At 39.2% G+C, this 18,893-nt stretch overlaps 1 protein-coding gene across 1 annotated transcript in view; it reads right to left on the bottom strand.

The window, feature by feature from the left end:
• Positions 1-2,432: 2,432 nt before the first annotated feature.
• The window catches only part of LOC143961289 (uncharacterized), an 80,545-nt gene continuing 64,084 nt past the window's right edge, over positions 2,433-18,893 (bottom strand). The window contains exons 6-9 of the mRNA XM_077470541.1: positions 18,280-18,422; positions 6,370-6,432; positions 6,124-6,289; positions 2,433-3,630 (exon numbers count right to left, since the gene is read on the bottom strand). Of these exons, the coding sequence (XP_077326667.1) occupies positions 3,423-3,630; positions 6,124-6,289; positions 6,370-6,432; positions 18,280-18,422 (580 nt within the window). The 3' untranslated portion in view covers positions 2,433-3,422. The remainder of the gene's footprint in view (positions 3,631-6,123; positions 6,290-6,369; positions 6,433-18,279; positions 18,423-18,893) is intronic.

The raw sequence follows: 18,893 nt of genomic DNA, 5'->3' as shown, positions 1-18,893 counted from the left end.
AAAGCTTATTTTATTATCTTCTCATGTAAATATTATGTAAATTTTACATTGTTAATAATAGGGAAAAGGAAGTTTTTGTTTTTTCTTTGCTTTTTTACTTTCAGCTTCTAAAGAGCTGAGTTGTCATAATCTCTGGGCAAAAGATACAGTAAAAGTTAATAATCTGACAAGGAACAGGAAAATGCTCTTTATTTATTTATTTTTTATGATGTGTTTTATTGCCCAGAACTAATCGTGGATACAAAGTCTTTATATTGCACCTTTCATGTCTATAAAGAGAACCTTATCCGAACACAGGTCATGTACCCTGCTTCCTGCAAGGGTGTCTACCTACTGAGCACCGGGCACCGTGGAATCCACAGAGACCTTTTTTACAAGTGTATTTCCTCAGTCTCCAAACTTAAGACACACTATATTACCAAAAGTATTGGGACACCCGCCTTTACACGCACATGGACGTTAACCACTTAACCACTTGCCGACCAGCGCACGACGATGTACGTCGACAGAATGGCAGGGGCAGGCAAATGGGCGTACATGTACGTCCCTTTAAATTTGCCGCCCTGCCATCGGGAGCGCGCCGCCGCCAGCGTGCTCCCGCGCTGGTCGGGACCCTCGTGAGTCCGGTCGCGGGACCCGGGGACTCTATTGCCGCGGGCATCCCCGCGATCGTCTCACGGAGCGGCCGAATGGAGAAGTGCCGTTGTAAACAACATTTCTCCATTCTGCCTAGCAACTAGTGACGCTGATCTCTGCTCCATGTGATTGTTGCACATTGGACCAAGGAATAACGTCCAATATTGCACTAAGACTTGTTACACTCAGTCTGTTAAAAGCATTTTATTTATTTATTTATTTGTTTTCCATTTATATTTACATAATTTTAATTTTTCTACGTTAAAATAAGTCACCTTTATGAACCATTCACTTTTTGTGTATGTTGCACAGTTTTAGAATCACTTGCAGTGACACTTTATATTTTATTTTTTATGCAGCATCGCACATGTTTGATATATGTTTTATATTCGTTTTTTTAACATATATGCTATTTAATTCAGGATATTATTCCATCTACACTTTTGCACTTTATTGATGACACCGATGAATGTTTGCTAGTTTGAAGTATAGTCAAATATTTTAATAATCTATTATAAGAAAAATATATACAATATTTTGTTAGGAGCGCAACACCATTCCCCCTTTTTACAACTATACACATATTTGGACACGAGTTTGGTCCTTACGGTGTATGCAGCACCTATCGTTCAAATATATTACAAATTCCTTTTAGCGCAGGAGTACCTACTTTACATGCCTCATATAAAGTCCCATGGCCATACTTCTTTGCATACATATGTATAACAGGGATGGAGGCTTGTCAAGGTGGTTGTGTCAGGTCACATTTTAATTTTATATGCCTTTGGGGAGTTTTATCCTTGACAAGCGTTCTACTAATTCTCAAATTTTGAATAATTGTGACGCCACTCTTACCATCTACTGAATCAGGCCCACTGATCCATTTTTTTTAAGGGACATATTCCTAGTTTGCGCTTGATTTTTTTAAAATTATATTTGTATATGATTACCTTCCCCCCTTGCTTCCTATATAAAAGTAGTGTATTGCATTATAATGACTAACATAGTAGGGAGTCATTTCACAGTTACATTTTTTTTAATTTAATTTTTATTTTTTTATTTCATTTTCTTTATCTGTTATGGTAAGTACAAAAAGTTATGTTTTCCTTTAGATCTGGAAAATGTCTTTCCTGTTTACCATTTGCAGCCAGTAGGTGGACTATATGCCATGGACGAAAGCTGTGAAATATTTTTTTTGTTCAGTTATTGTGCTTTTTGATGGCAAAAAATACAAAGAAAACATAATCAGTCAAATATTAAAATCAGTAAATATACACATTATTTACAAAGTAACAATCCAAAATGACAAACATGAATCAAAATCTACACACGATACATTCAATAATGAATAAGCTGAAGTGATAAAATACAAAGGTTGCCATTGCTGATCTTTCCCATAAAAACATGCTGGTCTCCTGGCTGTGATGTAGTCCAAGAGCTTTCAGTAATTTTTGAGTCACCTGGTATACAGATGCAGATTGGGAAGAATTCAGTCTGTTCCTAATGCCATGCTATGTATTGCAATTTCTTCTTGGATCTCAGTCTGTTCAGACAGTATGGCCACTTGCTGACTTAGCAGAATCAACACAAACACAGAAGTTGGCTCTAAGGCAGTTTTACTTATATAAGTATAGTACAGTACAGAAAAGACCATTGGTAACCACTGTATCTTCACACTGCATTAACTCTGGTGCTGATGTTTTCATACCTCAATTTGTTTAGTGACCCAAGCTGTGGACTGTATGTGCCGGTTACCTAAATTGTACCCTTTTAGTAACATCAGATCAGGCAAGGGCAATGTTTTAGAAAGCTTTATTGAAAAATAAATTAACATGATGACAATCACATGTAACAGTTCTGTATATTCCCCTAACATCCCTAGTCCCTAACTTCAGGCTTGTAGCTGCCCCAGCATACCTGCTTAGATTAAGTCCATAATTGGATAACATAAGTCTATAGTGGGTTAAACTCTCATTCCAGCAATTCTCTGGTCCTCCAGACTCTGATGACAACATGGCAGCATTCCATCCCCCACATATCTGGGCCCCATCCATCTCCGGACGATCCTTATTCTCTTCCCTTTTTTTAGGCTCAGGCTTCCCCCCACTGGATGCAAACCCTCTGTTCCTTTTATATCACAGGGAACCAGTGGGTTGGACCCTGCAAAACTCGCTTAACAGAGAACCCAGGAACACACCTAACTCTTAGGTTCCTGACTGGGCAGTGTAAATGGGAAGCCGGACTTTCAACCTGCCTATATGCAGTTCTACAGAGGGACAGTGAATGGCAATAGAGGGGAATGTTGCTATATCCTGTTCTTAGTAACTTCCTACATATCCTTCCTTCTATACAGGAGACAGTAATGATGTGTAAGTCAGCAGGAGGAACTAATGTGAGCTGCTGGGGCACCCAGGAGATCCATTTCTTAGAGGACTTCATAGGACAGGTTCTTAGAATCAAAGTTCAACAGTTTTTGAAGCAGGAAAGGTAAGTATTTATACTTTTACTTTACAGGTACATTTTGCCTATAGATCTTTAGAATAGCCAAAGGGTCACTTTAAGCATTAGAGTTCCACCATCACCAGCAGATGTGTTCCAGGATCACCAGGTTCCAGTCAAACAGAAATGCATAGTACATAAATGTGTGGATGAAAGCTGAATTGGTTAACAGCTGGTAGACTATGCTCCCTTTATATACCTCAGGGTGGTTTACCTTTAATTCCTTTTAATTGGAGTGTACCTTTAACCCTTTAAAGAGCCTTGTATGTGTTTCATCTTTTGTGCCCTTAAACGATTGTTGTGACATACAGACCATCATATGGAGAGGATATTGTTGATGGTGGCCTCTTAATTAAGTAGATGTAGATGCCTAGGATGATGGAGATGATGAACAAGATCCCTATAGTTACTCCACTGCCTATGAATAAGCCAAGCTTGGAAATCTTCCCCGTGCATGCTGAAGATGTGTATATGTAGAGGTCTGTCTTGGAACATCTATGGGATGAGACAATCACTTGTATAATACCAATAATCACATAATTAGGAACAAAAACTATTTTGATAGAGATGAGTATAGCAATTTTAGCAAGTTTGTGCATTGCTCCTGCAGGGCAAAGCAACAGATTTACTTTAACCATTTTCAATTGTTTAACCACTTTCTTTTTAAAACAAGCTCTACAGCTGCCCAATCCCTTTTACAACAGACTTCAGACTTTTTTACCTCATAACCCTCAGCAGTTTAAAAAGTGGGATCCCATGGAATGGATTCCCCCGGTAGAAGGTAGCATAGACTTTCTGTTTGGGAAGTCCACTACCCCTTGGAAAGGCCATAACTGAACTGGTAAGTGGTCTTTGGGGTCACCAGTTAACTGAACCAATTAGGTTTGCTTGCCAAGTGCAGCAACTGAATTTGCGGCTTCTTCTGAATCGGGCAAAATTGCTTTGATCAGTCCAGAAGGATATTTAGTGATGTGTGGATGAAGATGGACAGTGGCTATCATATTTTTAGTACATGATACAGGATTTCCAAACTACTATTGGCCGAGATACAATTTGTAGCAGCTGTGCATTGCAACCAACCAGCTTCAAGAGTTAGGCTTTGAAAATAAAAGCTTTGAAAGTTAGACACTTTCTGGTTGCCATGCACAGGTACTCCAGATTCTGTCAGCTCTAGTAAGCCCCTGTACACATGGTAGGAGAATCCGTCGGAATGTGTCCTATCGGACCGTGTAATCCGACTGTGTGTGGTATGCATCGGACTGATTCCGTCAGAATATCCGTCGGACCCAATTTTACAACATGTTGGAAACATTTCCCGACCAACTGGGCCGATAGGACATACTCCGAACATGTGTAGAGAATTTTGATCGGACCAAGTGCCACACATGCTCAGATCAAATTCCTACATCAAAGCTATTGGCTACTAGCCTGAATATAGTCCCATCGTAACGAAATTACGTCATCACGTTCTGAAAGATCGGATTTTTCACCAACTTTGTCCGACCGTGTGTATGCAGCAGTTTCGGACAATATCCGACGGACAAAATCCGACGGGCAAAATCCGACGGATTTGGTTGTGGAAATCTCCGACCGTGTGTACAGGGGCTAATAGTAAATTCCCCATTATGGGTTTTCAAAAGAAGAAGCACAACAGATATGGCTTCCAACACCTCTGATTCAGATCTGCAGTGGAGGGAGGAACAGATGGGGGGAGGGGTCACTACCCTAAAACATTAATGGTGGATAAAAATCAGTTTGAGCTATTGAGCTATATAGATGTAGCACCCTGGTGTTTAGACATGGTTTCTCCTCACAAATTTACTTACCAGGAGTAGTTGTCCTGGTTGATTGTTAGAGAACTATTGATTTCTCCCTAAGTTTGACCTTTTTGCACTTTTCTCTTCTACCACCAGGTGGCTGGGTACTTGGTGGTACTAAATATGAGACAACACAGGGTCAGGTTATGGATATATGGGGTATCTCAGCCAATGGACAGGGGTTTTCTTGGATCCCTTGGCCTGCTGGGAGAGTCTATATATTTTGTGAGGTCAGGTGATCTGTGTTCTGTGCAACCTGTCTGGGTGGAGGTGTGTCATATTGCCCAGGCTGCTAGGACGGAGATTGGGCCTATCCTGGGCACATCTGGCTGCTACGCTGTCTGAGGGCCTATCCAGAAGCAAGAGAGCAGCACAGGATTGGGACTGTGGCTCACAGTCCAAGCTGTCGCCAGTAAGGGACTATCCCTCTAATTACCAGGGACCACAGTGAGTAACTGAAGCAAGTATTGGAGCAGCATTCTCACCAAATGGGGATGGTGAAGAATTGGGAAACTTCAGTGGTAATCAAGCCAGTGACTCAGCCAGCTGAGGTGATGCTTCCAGAGTAGCCTTGTGTGTCAAGCCAGGGACTGAGCAGGCCACTGGGGTGAAGCTTGAGAGGTATCTAGAGTGGCAAGCTAGGGACCCAGCAGAGAAGCGGGGGTGACGCTTGAGCAAGATACCAGTGTGAAGATTGGAGGGGTACAAGAGAGGGGCTGGTAGTAAATATTATTTTTAAGGTTACAGACACTTTAAGGTTTGATATGTTGGGCATCTATTTACTCTGTTCAACCTCAGCATTTATGTTTTGGAACTATTACTATTTTATTCTCTAGCATGTCTGCTTTCAGAAAATATATAATGTTTTGGGGGTTTTATGCAATTTCACTCCTGTTTAACCCTGAGCGTAATAAAGAAATGTAATAGAAGAACAGATAAAGGATAGGTAAAAGTAGTTTACTACTACTAAAGCCCACTGCTTCCTTGAAAACCAGCAAAAAACAACTAAATTGAACCCAATGATTCCAATGAATTTCTCTGAAATGGCAATGGTAAACCAAGCTCAACACACCACCAGGATCCTTACAACTGGTAGTAGAAGAATTGGGACTGTCATTTTCAGTCTGTATGTCATAGTTTCCTTCTAATAACAGGAAATCAAAATACTCACAAGCACTGTGGGCCAGATTTGTTCCTGATCTGGCAGGTGCCCTCATTACAGTTATGGTATGTTGGTGAAGATGGATGGCAGTGAGATATGCAGGCCAGACTACCAGCAGAGAAGATAGGTGTATAAAACTCTTTGCTACCTTCTGGAACCAGACGCATACAAAGTTCTGTAGACACAAGAGAGCAGTGTTACACCCTACTGTCCAATATTAACACTGGAACTGTTTAGTAGCGTTAAATCACATACCTTCCACACTTGGTGGTGGGATTGATGTAACCCTAATAGTGTTTCTATCCACACAGAAGGGATCTGCAAAAAAAGAGAAAAAGGTTGGTACTGACTGACATTGGCCCTGGAGTACAGCTGCTGGGTTGTAGAAGGGACAACATATGTTGGTTCCATTAGGTCAGTAGGGCCCGGTCATGGCTGCTTCCTTCTTCATTCCTTAGGCCACTTGGGAACTCAGAAGCAGTGTTTTTAATTCATGACAAATAGGAGGTATTTTCTTACTTGAAATACTAACATGATTTGGTTATTCCAAAATATACCAATTTCCCATAAGCCCTATGAGGCTTTTAGTTAACCTGTGACATCAGTCTCTGCGCTCAAGGAGCTTACAATATAAGGACTCTATGGGGGTCAATTCACAAGAGTTACCGGTAAATAACAGCTAATACAATGCAGCAAAATGCCACATGCGGTAACAATTGTGCAAGTGTTCAATTCACTAAGAGTTTTGTGTTAAATGCCAAATGCAGTATTTGTTTGATTTATTTAAGGCCCTTAGCAGAGCCCCCCTGCCCCAAAGCTCCCAACCTCCCATGTTTAGGGCATGTGGCCTGGTACGATTCAGGAAGGGGGGGCTCGCTCGTCTCTTCCCCAATGCTGACCTGCCATGACTGCATGTTCGGATAAGGGTCTGGTATGGATATTGGGGGAGACCCCCAAGCCGTTTTATTTTTGGCTTGGCGTTCCCCTTAAAATCCATACCAGACCCCACACTGTTTTTTTATCATCAGTTTTAACTGTCAGCTTTTTTCCCCCCATTTAGCCCGCTGACAGCTGTTCAGTCATCGGTTGTGAAGGACACGGCAAAACCCTGGTGGTAAATAGCGCATGCTTTTTTGTTTGTGAATTGGATTGGAGTTTTTAAAGTGATATTTACAGGCACATTTTTTTCCCCAGCATAATCAGCTGTGTGAAGTTGACACCCCATGTTTATAAAACCGGAATAAAAATATACCATTCCTTTGTGCCGCGTTTGTGCTGATTTGTGCCGCAAAAATTAGCGTTTGTGCCGGTTCGGTTTCTGAGATATTAAACATTCAATTTAATGCAAGCCCCGCCCACTTTGCACCCACTTTGCACCCCACGTTGCTGAATTTGAAAAACAAACGCAGCATTCGTTTGTGCCGCATTTGTGCTGCAAAAATAAGCATTTGTGCCGCTTTGGTTGCGGAGATATTGTGCGGTATAGTTGCTGAAACCCCGCCCACTTTACACCCCACGTTGCTGAATTTTAAAAACAAACGCGCCATTCGTTTGTGCCACGTTTGTGCTGGTTTGTGCTGCAAAAATAAGCGTTTGTGTCGCTTTGGTTGCGGAGATATTGTGCGGTATAGTTGCTGAATCCCCGCCCACTTTGCACCCCACATTGCTGAATTTGAAAAACAAACGTGCCATTCGTTTGTGCTGCAAAAATAAACATTTGTGCCGCTTTGGTTGCAGAGATATTGTGCGTTATAGTTGCTGAAACCCCGTCCCAATTGGCGTTGAGAAAAAGAGAAGTCACTTGGATACATCGGCTTGATACCCTTCAACCTAAAGGGTTAAATACAGACTTTGATTTGATTTACATCTTTTTAAGGTTTTTATGTTTTTTTTTTATGTTTTTGCACACCATTAATTAGGTTCCCAGATCACAGTTCATATATATATATATATATATATATATATATATATATATATATATATTCTTTCATGTATATAAGTTTGGGGTTTTTGATTTTATCTCGTTAATTAACATTATTTACTATTATTTTGTGTGTGTATATATCTATCTATCTATCTATCTATCTATCTATCTATCTATCTATCTATATATATATCTATCTATATATATATATATATATACAGTGCCTTGCGAAAGTATTCGACCCCCTTGAACTTTTCAACCTTTTGCCACATTTCAGGCTTCAAACATAAAGATATAACATTTTTATTTTTTGTGAAGAATCACCAACAAGTGGGACACTATTGTGAAGTGGAACGAAATCTATTGGATTTTTGAAACTTTTTTAACTAATAAAAAAATGAAAAGTGGGGTGTGCAAAATTATTCGGCCCCCTTGCGAAACTGAAATTCTTGCCCATTCTTCCTTGCAAAACAGCTCGAGCTCAGTGAGGTTGGATGGAGAGTGTTTGTGAACAGCAGTTTTCAGCTCTTTCCACAGATTCTCGATTGGATTCAGGTCTGGGCTTTGACTTGGCCATTCTAACACCTGGATACGTTTATTTGTGAACCATTCCTTTGTAGATTTTGCTGTATGTTTGGGATCATTGTCTTGTTGGAAGATAAATCTCCGTCCCAGTTTCAGGTTTTTTGCAGACTCCAACAGGTTTTCATCCAGAATGGTCCTGTATTTGGTTGCATCCATCTTCCCCTCAATTTTAACCATCTTCCCTGTCCCTGCTGAAGAAAAGCAGGCCCAAACCATGATGTTGCCACCACCATGTTTGACAGTGGGGATGGTGGGTTGAGGGTGATGAGCTGTGTTTACGCCAAACATATCGTTTTGCATTGTGGGCAAAAAGTTAAATTTTGGTTTCATCTGACCAGAGCACCTTCTTCCACATGTTTGGTGTGTCTCCCAGGTGGCTTGTGGCAAACTTTAGACGAGACTTTTTATGGATATCTTTGAGAAATGGCTTGCTTCTTGCCACTCTTCCATAAAGGCCAGATTTGTGCAGTGTACGACTGATTGTTGTCCTATGGACAGACTCTCCCATCTCAGCTGTAGTTCTCTGCAGTTCATCCAGAGTGATCATGGGCCTCTTGGCTGCATCTCTGATCAGTCTTCTCCTTGTCTGAGCTGAAAGTTTAGAGGGACGGCCAGGTCTTGGTAGATTTGCAGTGGTCTGATACTCCTTCCATTTCAAAATGATCACTTGCACAGTGCTCCTTGGGATGTTTAAAGCTTGGGAAATCTTTTTGTATCCAAATCCGTCTTTAAAATTCTCCACAACAGTATTACGGACCTGCCTGGTGTGTTCCTTGGTCTTCATGATGGTCTCTGCGCTTTCAACAGAACCCTGAGACTATCACAGAGCAGGTGCATTTATACAGAGACTTGATTACACACAGGTGGATTCTATTTATCACCATCAGTCATTTAGGACAACATTGGATCATTCAGAGATCCTTGCTAAACTTCTGGAGTGAGTTTGCTGCACTGAAAGTAAAGGGGCCGAATAATTTTGCACGCACCACTTTTCAGTTTTTTATTTGCTAAAAAAGTTTAAAATATCCAATAGATTTTGTTCCACTTCACAATTGTGTCCCACTTGTTGGTGATTCTTCACAAAAAATTAAAATGTTATATCTTTATGTTTGAAGCCTGAAATGTGGCAAAAGGTTGAAAAGTTCAAGGGGGCCGAATACTTTCGCAAGGCACTGTGTGTATATATATATATATATATATATATATATATATATATATATATATATATATATATATATGATAGATTGGCATTGAGAAAAAGAGAAGTCACTTGGATACATCGGCTTGATACCCTTCAACCTAATGGGTTAAATACAGACTTTGATTTGATTTACATCTTTTTAAGGTTTTTTGTTTTTTTTTAATGTTTTTGCACACCATTAATTAGGTTCCCAGATCACAGTTCATATATATATATATATATATATATATATATATATATTCTTTCATGTATATAAGTTTGGGGTTTTTGATTTTATCTCGTTAATTAAAATTATTTATTATTATTTTGTGTGTGTATATCTATCTATCTATATATATATATATATATATATATATATATATATATATATATATATATATATATATATAGAGATAGATAGATAGATAGATAGATATACACACACAAAATAATAATAAATAATTTTAATTAACGAGATAAAATCAAAAACCCCAAACTTATATACATGAAAGAATATATATATATATATATATATATATATATATATGAACTGTGATCTGGGAACCTAATTAATGGTGTGCAAAAACATAAAAAAAAAACATAAAAACCTTAAAAAGATGTAAATCAAATCAAAGTCTGTATTTAACCCTTTAGGTTGAAGGTATCAAGCCGATGTATCCAAGTGACTTCTCTTTTTCTCAACGCCAATTCACTATTAACCCCTCCCCCGTCAGTTTTTTTACACACCATCAATGACCATAAATCTAAGTTGTGAAACCGTGTGGTCTTTTTCAATACATCTGTATATTCGATACGACTTATCCCTAATGGAATATTTGTGTCTTTTATTTTCAGTGTGGTCTCCCCCACATAGAGGAGACCACAAGGGCATTTGATGATGTATATGACATGGGAGGATTGGCAGGTATAATAGTCTTTTATTGGTATAGCATAACCTTTTTGTGGATGTGAAAACCCTTTGCCCTTAATCATACTGGTTCATTGTATACAGCATGGGCAAGGGAATATCCCTTGTTTTCGGTCCCAAAAAGGTCACACAGGGAGTAGGTATAGAATAGTGGTCAGATTTTGGCCATAAATAGTCTTGCCTCGACGGTATGAAGGTAGAGTGGAATGGTAAAACTCTGGGACCGAAGGGTAACTACAATTTAGAATTGGCCATTTTTTTTTTTAATGATGTTTTTTTATTTTATTCGAGTGAGATTGAGAAATGAAAAGGCATTCTGTGACCCGAAGCATAAATATTAGTATTATTGTGTAAATGAATACATTCTCTATGAACCGTATCTCTGGGATATCCCCGCTGTCGCAGTCTGTCTTCCATGTCATTAAGTCTATTTTCCCGGGTGTCAGACTTGCTAGTGATCCTTGCTACCCGTTTGAATTGGCTCCAGGGCATAGATTTAAAAACCCCCGGGGATGGAAGTTAGAAAATTTTAATAAAAAAAAAAAATTATAATTGCGCAACCAAAGTAATAAAAGTGAAGTGCAGCAGCCAGCATCAACAACGATTGAATTGTGTAGACAAGGATGTACACAAAAAAATGCAGTGCTACCAATCATGTACAGCCCAAATCAATCCACATAGCCTGCTGGCTAGATCTACCATGCTTTTGCATTGATTCGGGCTGTACTTGATTGTACGAATGACCGTTTTTAGTTTTTTATGTTGCTGATTTTTTAAAATAAATGATTTTTGTATCGGTATGACCTGCTCTATGTAGAGGCTTTTTTTTTCTCTCTCTCTTTTTTTATATATTTTTTCTGTGCATCACCGGTGGTGTGGACAACTACATCGTTATCGTTACCTGAGTCTGGAAGTCGGTTATCCGTTATATGACAACTGGGATGCCCATCCTTTCACATGAGATTTGATGTTCCACCATCTTACCTGGATGATCTACCGGAGATGATCGTCTTGCATGCCTGATTGATTCACCGCCTTATGTGTGTGTGGGTCCACACCGGAGGGCAGGCATGTACTGGCCATTGGGACTACCGGGAGTTTCCCGGTGGGCCGATGGCTCAGTGGGCCAGTCAGGTGCAGTTCTGGAGCTGCTCCTCGCTAATAGGAAGGATCGCTATTTCATTCCTATCACCAAGGAGCAGCTACCGACACTTGTTGGAGTGAGGATTAGGCTTTCTGCTCCCTTCAACCTGGGGAGATAGACAGCCGGCAGGCTTTCCTTCCTCTCTTCCCTCATCACTTGTCACTTATCACATGACTGGAGAGAGAAGAGAAGCTGCCTTCTTTCCGGAGAGCTGTGAGTACACGTGGAATGGGAGGAAGAGGGGTGATGCCTGATGTAAGAGGACACTGATGGGGACCACTCTGATGTAAGGGAGACGCTGTTGGGGACCACTCTGATGTAAGTTGGGTGCTGATGGGGACACTAAAAATTAAGGTGGGCCGATTTGGATGAAGTCCAGGGCCAAATTTTTGTCCCAGTCCAGCCCTCCCGGAGGGTAAGAGCATTCAATACCTTATTACATATTGGAGATTTCCTGCATGAAGTGGCATACCTTCTTTGAAGATGAATTGCACATATTGAATTTGAGGTTATACACTTGGAGCACAGTGTTGGAATTCCTGTTGTATTCTCACGGTCACGAGGGATATATACACCAAGCATCTTTAAAGTGACTGTTTTATTTATTTTGTCACTACTAATAATTTATGCGCTCTGTATTATTCTGTTCATTCCGAGACGTTATATGAATGTTCACTTCAGATGACATTTTTTTATTATTTTTCTTATATGCTACACGGCTAGTCTATGTCGTGTCTGATTTTTCGATTTGTTGTGGGTTAACACTTTTTTTTATCTATTTTGACATTTGTTATTGTTTGGTGTAGATATTTTCCCCAATAGACATTTCTCAGGGGGAGCTATCTTAGTAGCGCTGCATTTTTTTGTTTACATCCCATAAAATTTTAATAGTTGATTACGGTCAGTTGGTTTTATATACAGGTCACTAACGATGTGTCCATCCTGTATAGATAACAATGTATCCAAAAATGGAGTTTCCTCCTGACCGATGGACATGTTCAAATTTAAACCTGGAATCAGTAAATTTAGATAAGAATTGAACAATGAGAGAGAGTCAAGGTCACCTACCCATATGGCAAAGACGTCATCAATGAACCTGTACCAGACTGTACAGTTATCATTGAACCATTTGCAATTATAGATAAATGCCTGTTCCAGCATGTCCATAAATGCATTGACATACGGGGGTGCCACATTTGAACCCATTGCGGCTCCCACGAACTGTAGGTGGTAAATGTCCTTAACCACTTTCAGACCGGACCATTTTGCAGGCCAATGACCAGACACCTTTTTGTGATTCGGCACTGCATCATTTTAACTGACAATTGCCCGGTCGTGCGACGTGGCTCCCAAACAAAATTTACGTCCTTTTTTCCCACAAATAGAGCTTTCTTTTGGTGGTATTTGATCACCCCTGTGGTTTTTATTTTTTGCGCTATAAACAAAAAAAGAGCAACAATTAAAAAAAAAAAACGCATTATTTTTAACTTTTTGCTATAATAAATATCCCCAAAAATATATAAAAAAACTTTTTTTTCCTCAGTTTAGGCCGATACGTATTCTTCTACATATTGTTTGTAAAAAAAAATAAAAAATTGCAATAAGCGATTATTGATTGGTTTGCGCAAAATTTATAGCGTTTACAAAATAGGGGATAGTTTTATGGCATTTTTATTAATACGTTTTTTTTTTACTAGTAATGGCGGCGATCACCGATTTTTATTGGGACTGCAACATTATGGCGGACACATTGGACATTTCTGGGACCATTGTCATTTATAGAGCAATCAATGCTATACAAATGCACTGATTCCTGTGTAAATAACACTGAGAGTGAAGGGGTTAACCAGGGGGTGGCAGTGTAGGGGTTAAGTGTGTCCTAGGGGCGTGTTACTAACTGTGGGGGGCTGGGCTGTGTGCTAGTGAACACTGATTTCTGCTCCAATCACAGGAAGCAGAGATCAGTGTCGCTTGTTGATAGGCAGAATGGGGAGATGCTGTTTACAACGGCATCTCCCCGTTCTCCTTCCCCGTGAGATGATCGTGGGTATCCCCGCGGCGATCCAGACTCACGAGGGTCCCGACCGGCACGCGCACGTGCCACTGGCGGTGCGTACATGATGGAAGGGTGGCAAATTCAACTGGACGTACCTGTACGCCAGTTTGCCTGCCTATGCCATTCTGCCGACGTACATCGTCGTGCGCCGGTCGGGAACTGGTTTAATAGCAAAAAATTCTCTTCTAGAACTATTTTTAACAGTTCCAAAAGGAGAGAATTCTGGGCAGGATTGTATATTTTGGAATTGTTTAATAATCGTTGACATGCTTCTAAACCGAGAGCATGTGGAATGGGTGTATACAAATTGGCCACATCCCATGTGACCAGCACTGCACCAGGTGGAAGTGTCAAATTTTCTATTTTATTCAAAAAATCCTTGGTGTCTCTTATATATGAATGGGTGCGGACATTTAAAAATTTGTCCAGGTATTTAGCTAATGGCATAGTCACTGAATTAGTGCTGGACACGATGGGGCGACCAGGGGGATTCTTTGGATCTTTGTATATTTTAGGTAATACATAAATGATCGGGGCAACAGGACGTTCAGAAATCAAATAAGTTTGGATTAGTCTCCAAACGTGTGTATACATTGGTATCTGCCAATTGTATGTGAATCTCCCTCTCATATTGATCTGTGTCCATTATCACTATCGAGCCCTCCTTATCAGCGGGATTGATAGTGATTTCCTTCAGTGTAGACAAAGCAGCAAGAACTGTAACTTCCTCCCGACTTAGATTGTTTGGTATGTGGTCCCTCCTGGATTGATTATGCAAGAAAAGATTCAAACTTGGACTTTGCTAATGAATAACTCAGCCGCTGCACAAGATGTAGGTGGAAGAAAACTATTTTTGTTTTTTAACTCTAAATTTGAGATAGATAAAGCTAGCGGGATGTCATTATTCCCAGCAAGTCTGGAGGAATAAAATGACTTTAAATTAACTTGTCTAAAAAAAAAAACTATACAAATCTACAAATCACAACTCTGTATCACTTAAAGAAATAGACAAAATATTATGTACCACACATGTAGTTAAAATGGAAGTAAACCCTCCTATCGTCTTCAGCCAAGGAAGCTGCCATCTTGGTAGCTTCTGATAATTCTTCAACTGCCTTAATTCTGCACATGTGATCAGTTATGACACCAGCCATTGGATGGTTTGAAAGTTTGGTTGAGGGCACAACCAATGTGAAAGTTAGCATTTCCGGCATGCCAGGAATGTAAGTGTTTTTTGAAACTATTAAATCGATGGGTTTACTCTTTCGCTTTAAGTCCTCTGTCTGGTCCTGGTCTCAATCACTCTTGTTGTTTCGCTTTCGGTTCTTCTTGCCTCCTCTCTTTCAGTGTTTAACCTTGGAGGGGGAACTTTCCAAAAAAGAGCCCCTAGGGCAGTGATGGCGAACCTTGGCACTCCAGATGTTTTGGAACTACATTTCCCATGATGCTCACCTACACTGCAGAGTGCATGAGCATCATGGGAAATGTAGTTCCATAACATCAGGAGTGCCAAGGTTCGCCATCACTGCCCTAGGGGCATGGGTAGAAGAACATATAGATGACATGGATGAATTGGATGTGGATAATTGTTGGTTCTGTCGTGGATTTCTAAATCTGTCTAGGAAGCGATTGGGCTCCACCCAATTGTACACCCGATTGTTAGTATAATCATCATGATCCCGATCCATCTTGGCTCATTTGTGTGCCTCAAGGTTCTTCCTATTTAGGAGTAATTTATCCTCACAATTTTTGGGGGTTTTAAGAACATACGGTTCATAGAGAACATATTAATTTACACAATAATTCTAATATTCATGCTTTGGGTCACAAAATGCATTTCATTTCTGAATTTCACTTATTTTCTACTTTCCCCTCTACCTTCATACCGTCAAGGGAAGACTATTTATGAAAAATTGGTCAAATCTGACCAATATTCTGCACCTACTCCTCGTTTTTGGGACCAAAAAACAAGGGATATTTCCCCTGCCTTTGCTGTATACAATGTACCAGTATGATTAAGGACAAAGGTTTTTCACATCCCCAAAAAGGTTATAATATACCAATAAAAGACTATTATACCTGCCAATCCTTCTATGTCATATACATCATCAAATGTCCTTGTGGTCTCCTCTATGTGGGAGAGACCACACAGAAAATAAAGACACAAATATTCCATTAGGGATAAGTTGGATAAATTACCATGAGCTAGACACTTTATAAAAAAAAGGCCACATGGTTTTGCAACTTAGATTTATGATCATTGATGGTGTGCCAAAAACAGATGGGGGATAATAGGGAATTGGAGTTAAGAAAAAGAGAAGTCAATTGTATACATCAGCTTGATACCCTTCAACCTAAAGAGTTCAATTCAGACTTTGATATGTATTCATTCCTCTAAAATTATATACATATCTCTTATCTTATATATATATATATATATATATATATATATATATATATATATCTTTTTATGTTTTTTTTTTTTTTTATGTTTTTGCACACCAATAATTAGGTTCCCAGATCACAGTTTATTTATATATATTTTGTCATGTATATAGTTTGGGTTTTTTGATTTAATCTCATTTTTTTTGTGTCTGTGTGTATATATATATATACACACACACACACACACATTTTTCTTTTGTATATATTAGATTTATTTTAATTTTTTCACTTCCATCATATATATTTACTTTTTTTTTTTCTTTTTGTTTTCTTATATAGGATTCCTGCTTGAAATAATCTATGAAGTGTGGGAATATTGTCATACCTGTTGATCTTTCATTCCAAGATTGTGTAATAAAATATATTCACTAAATGTTTCACACAATGATCCATCAATTAATTGATTCCAGATTGTTTGATTGTCTAATAGACAGCTGATGAGCTCTCTCTATATATATATATATATATATTGTTCCATGTATGCGGTCATTTATAGGCATGAGGTTTTGAAGAAGGAGCGTGATCTGTATTAGCCCAAAACTGTTACCACGTCTGCCTGAACTTTTTTGATGTTTTAAAACTTCTTCATTAAAACATTTTTTTGTGCAACAAAACATATATTTATTATTTATTCTACAAAATATATATATTTATTTTATAATATATATATATATATATATATATATATATATATATATATTATATATATATATATATATATATATATATATATATATATATATATATATATATATATATATATATATATATATACACACATACACAATGTGAGTGTGAGAGATAGAGAGATAGAGAGAGAGAGAGAGAGAGAGAGAGAGAGAGAGAGAGAGAGAGAGAGAGAGAGAGAGAGATTTTTTTATGCATTGGACTTAAATTACTGCATGCAATCCTTTAAGCAAATGAGTAACTTGATACCCTTATCTCATGCGGTAAAGCTTAGTGAATTGACCCTTATCTCACTTGCATATATACATATACTAGTGCCAATGTAGGCAGGAGACAGTTAAAGGCTAAGTCTACCCGCCATCACTGAATAAGTCTTAAAGCGGTTGTAAACCCGCTGAATTATTATTATTTTTTTTTCTCACCTGCAAAGGAAAAGGCATAATGAGCTAGTATGCACCGCATACTAGCTCATATGAAATACTTACCTTAGAACGAGGCCCGACATCTGGCCCGATCCACGCCGAGGGAGCTGACATGTTCCCTCTGCGTTTCTTCCAGGTATCCGCGCTGTGAGTGGCCGGAGCCGCGATATCGTCACTCCCGTGAATGCGTGCGGGAGATTTCTTCCCGGCAGGGTCCGGCGTCTGCCGGACTTTCAGCCGAGAATCCCCTGTGCACATGCGCCGCTGCAGTCAGTGGCGCATTGCAAGGGGAATATCTCCTAAACCGTACAGGTTTAGGAGATTTTTTTTTACCTACAGGTAAGTGTTATAGGCTTTCCTGTAGGTAAAAGTCCCAAAATTGACTATACAACCACTTTAAGCTGGCCATGCATGGATCTAAATTAGATCCTGTACCTGTTCATGAGAAGTTGATCAATGGACTTGGCTTGTTGGGAAATTCACATCACATATCAGCTTCAGTTTTTCAGCCTTAAGACATATTTAGATATTTTGCAAAGCTCACCCTTCCCTTGCTTGGGAACTGGACTGACTGCAACAGTTAACATAAGCGTGCATGCTTTTATATTCTCAATCTGATCTAGGGTAGATATAATATCGGACAAATACATAGAAAAAAAAAAGTCTGAAAAAGTAGATGTTTAAATAGGAATATCACGTGGAAGAGGCCTACAGAAGAAACAATAAAAAAAAGTGAGCATAACACTGCCACCTACTGATAAAGAGATGAATTGTCATGCTGGTGAAACACTTACTGGCTGCAGAAGTACAGTTAGAGCCAAGTTCCAATAGATGTATCACCATTTCAAGCACCCGGTTGTACTGCTGTATAATGTTCAGCTCAGGCTTGTATTCTATTTCCATATTGATTTCATGACTTACAATGACGCTGCCCGCCCTGTCACAGAAAAAAATAAGTCATTTGTCATTACCATGATATTCATTAGAAAGATTGGTTAGCAGAGTGTCTGAGTTTTCCCAACAGAGTTTGTGTCCCTTAATCAAGCCTTTGCAAAAAATAAGTAAGGGAGTCTCACTCCTATTGTTGTACGTTCCTAAAAGTGCACCTTGCCTGACCTAAACCATTTATAAGATAACAAACAGGGCTTGAAGTGCAGGGACCTAACTGCATACGTGAAATGCAACTGTGAGTAGAAAAGTCTGACTAACACGTTGGGATCTATTTATAAAAACTTGCTGTACAAATGCCTCCAGCCACTGCAATTAACCCTTCTAGTGTGTCTAAAGCATGCATTTCCTATACGTTAGCTCCATCTAGTGGCCACAATGCAGTATTTTCCTGACATACCACAATCAAAAAAAAGAGTACCAGAGATGATGTTTTTTGCAGTCTTTTAAAGTGTAAAAA

The sequence above is a fragment of the Lithobates pipiens genome, unplaced genomic scaffold, assembly GCF_037356315.1.
Source record: "Lithobates pipiens isolate NorthernLeopardFrog02 unplaced genomic scaffold, aLitPip1_a1.2 Scaffold_8, whole genome shotgun sequence".
In the NCBI taxonomy this organism is placed as follows: Eukaryota; Metazoa; Chordata; class Amphibia; order Anura; family Ranidae; genus Lithobates; species Lithobates pipiens.
The sequence above is the reverse complement of the archived record's forward strand: the minus strand, read 5'-3'. Positions and strand labels throughout refer to the sequence as shown.